This window comes from Aplysia californica, unplaced genomic scaffold, assembly GCF_000002075.1.
Source record: "Aplysia californica isolate F4 #8 unplaced genomic scaffold, AplCal3.0 scaffold01660, whole genome shotgun sequence".
Taxonomy (NCBI): domain Eukaryota; kingdom Metazoa; phylum Mollusca; class Gastropoda; order Aplysiida; family Aplysiidae; genus Aplysia; species Aplysia californica.
In genome coordinates, this window is record NW_004798930.1 from 41,860 (window position 1) to 44,936 (window position 3,077).

Here is a 3,077-nt window from a genome sequence, read left to right on the forward strand (position 1 = left end):
GTGTGTGTGTGTGTGTGTGTGTGTGTCTATATGTCTGTCTCTTTCTCTATGTGTGTATACTGAAATTGTCTAATGCGTAGATGAAGGGCTCCGTAAACATTATATTTCAGCGTAACAATACATACATTATAAGCAAACACTTGTATCCCTAACCTTGTAAGCCTACAGGACAAATGCACATGAAACTCAAGCTTCGACTTAAAACGTCTAGACATTCCTTGTGTGTGTGTGTGTGTGTGTGTTTTGTTTTTTACGGCGCTCGGAACTGCATAAAGTCATATTATGAGCGCGCGGGACACATTAAACATTTTCAGTTTGGTTGGAAATGTTTTATTTTGTCCGGGTTGCGGCCGAATCCTACTATTATCGATTTTGGACCACCAAGGGATCTTTAATGTGCGCAACTTACACTTGGGAACACCGTGTTTTTTCGCCCATATCAGAGAAGGCTGGGTGTAGATCTTTCCTACTAAAAGATCGGGGGTGTGGCTGAAAGACAGCAGTAAGAATGAGCCGAGAAGTAGCAGTAGAAATGCTGCTGAAAAAAGAGTCAGGAGCCCAGAGGAGGGGGCAAAGGAGGTGAGGGGTGGGGGCAGAAAGTGGAGACGAAAGCAGACAACAGAACATTGTTAGAGAGCCCCCAGATTCCCTGAAGAGAACAATGATAGATCAGAAAACATCGTGTTCAACTAGGAGGCAGACGATACAGGCATGCCAAACAATGTACTCAAGAGAAGAAAAAGAAAGAGACATTTGCTTCGGGGGGTTTTTATATGTCATTTGTCATTGTAATTGTTGTTCAAAATAAATGAGCTGGAAAACATCTGTTTGCCAACTCTTCAAAAATGTGTCCTCCAGAGAACATTCGATCGAGGGCGGTATTCATGTCAAGGCCTGGACGTATGGGTTTTTCTTTTTGTTGTTGTTTTGTTTTTGTTGTTTGTTTTTGTTTTGTTTTTTTTTAGGGGGAGGGGGGGGTTCTGAATTTCAATTTTTTTAAAGTGAGTAAGCCCCTGTAATTGTTGATTTAAAGTGCTTAATAGAATATCGACGCCCAACACTTACAGTCAGAATGCAATAATAATATATCTGCAAAAATCCTTTTGTCTAGTGCTAGAAGGCAATCCACTTTCCCAATGGAACTGCTTTATTTCCAAGGACATATTTTATCATTGAGTCTCTCCGGATGACAGCTCTTCATTCACCTCCACAATGACTGATCGCCTTGGACAGATTCCACTCCTTTCTTTATGTATAGTCCTCTATAATACTGATATGTATTTATATTTATATATTATAATATATACCATATACGTATACATATATAAATATACCATATACGTATACATATTATATTAATATACCACATACGTATACATATACATAGTATAGACAGACAGACAGACAGACAGACAGACAGACAGACAGACAGACAGACAGACAGACAGACAGACAGACAGACAGACAGACAGACAGACAGACAGACAGACAGACAGACAGACAGACAGATAGATAGATAGATAGATAGATAGATAGATAGATAGATAGATAGATAGATAGATAGATAGATAGATATTGAACAACTGTGTTTTGGCAGGCATGGCGTACAACAGCTTCAGTAGAGAGTTCGTAGAGTGGGCACTGACTGACCAGAGGTCAAAGGATCTGCTGGCTTGGAGTGAGGCCACATACAGTCCAGACGAGCACTACTGGGCCACCCTGAACAACCTGTTCCACAACGGCTTCCTGCAGACGCCAGGAGGATTTTATGGTAAGTGGAAAGCTCCTTCTTTCCTATCAAACATCTATCGTCCTAACTCTCCTTCTTTATGTGTGTGTTACTCTCGTGTAACACCTCTAATCTTCGGCACTTATAGCACCTTATTGTGTTGCAAGTGCCGTAAAACTCTTACTTTTAAACGAAAACGGCGACTAGATGTAAATTATCAAACAGCCACTGCCTACCTTCCCCTTGCGGGTTTTTGTTTTTGATTTGATTTGTTTGGTTGTTTGTTTGGTTGTTTGTTTGGTTGGTTGTTTGGTTGGTTGTTTGTTTGGTTGTTTGTTTGGTTGTTTGTTTATTTGTTTGGGGTGGATTTTGTTTTGTTTTGTTTTGTTGTTTTTGTTATGTATTTTTTGGGGTATATTTTTGCCTGTTTATTTGTTTGTGTTTTTGCTTGTTGATTGTTTTTGTCATTTGTTTGTTTTATTTTGTTTTTTCTTGTGGGGGTTGGGTGGGGGGGGGGGATTTTTTAACATTGTAATGACGCTGTCCAAGATTCCCACCGGCTCAACGTTGTTTGGGGAACCTTTTGGACTCCCCATTCAATCATTGTTGGTTTTGGGATGTACTTTCGGAGTTGGACGTTTAATTCTGAAGTTGCACCTCTAAAATGAACTTCTAGTGTTCTGTTATCTTCGACAATTATATTGAGTTTGCAAGAAACTAGGCCTTTTCAGACTGTTAAGTACGTCTGTCAATTTCTGGCGTGGATTAAGCCTTATGTAGTGAAAGAAAAAATAACGTTTGAGATGAATATTGGCTACTGCTGTGGCCAATGAGACACATTCTAGAAGAGAGGGGTTTACCACATTCTGAACATTTAAAAGCTTTTTCTCTAGCTTGTGGATGTGTGCCGCTTGGGGGGAGGGGGCTTCTCTCTTGACTTCGTTTTGTTTTTGTTTTTGTTTTTTGTACGAGTTTTATGGAATTTACAACAAAATTTGGTCATATAGGTGTCGAAGATTAGAGGTGTCACAAGAAAGTAACAAAGCAATAAAGAACGGGGAGAGATAAAGGACGACAAAATATGCTTGATAGAAAAGAAGGACGAAGAAACCGTACCAGAGCACCCGCCAACCACCCACTCTCTGATATTTAACATTCATGATTCGTGGAAAGAAGCCTCGTATTACTTGCAGGTGGTTGGCAGGTGCTCTGGTGTGGTTTGCTCCTTCTTTCCTCCTATCTAACATCTGTCGTCCTGATCTCCCGTCCTTCTCTTTATTATTTGCTACTCTCTTGTAACCCCTCTTTTTCTTTCTTTTTTTCTTTACAGACAATATATATATATATA

At 39.8% G+C, this 3,077-nt stretch overlaps 1 protein-coding gene across 1 annotated transcript in view; it reads left to right on the forward strand.

Moving 5' to 3' along the window:
- LOC101861489 (beta-1,3-galactosyl-O-glycosyl-glycoprotein beta-1,6-N-acetylglucosaminyltransferase) overlaps positions 1 to 3,077 on the forward strand; it is a gene marked incomplete at its 5' end in the record, with an annotated part of 39,881 nt that overhangs the window by 35,163 nt on the left and 1,641 nt on the right. Inside the window, 1 exon segment of the mRNA XM_005113149.3 lies at positions 1,598 to 1,771. Within this exon segment, the coding sequence (XP_005113206.2) occupies positions 1,598 to 1,771 (174 nt within the window).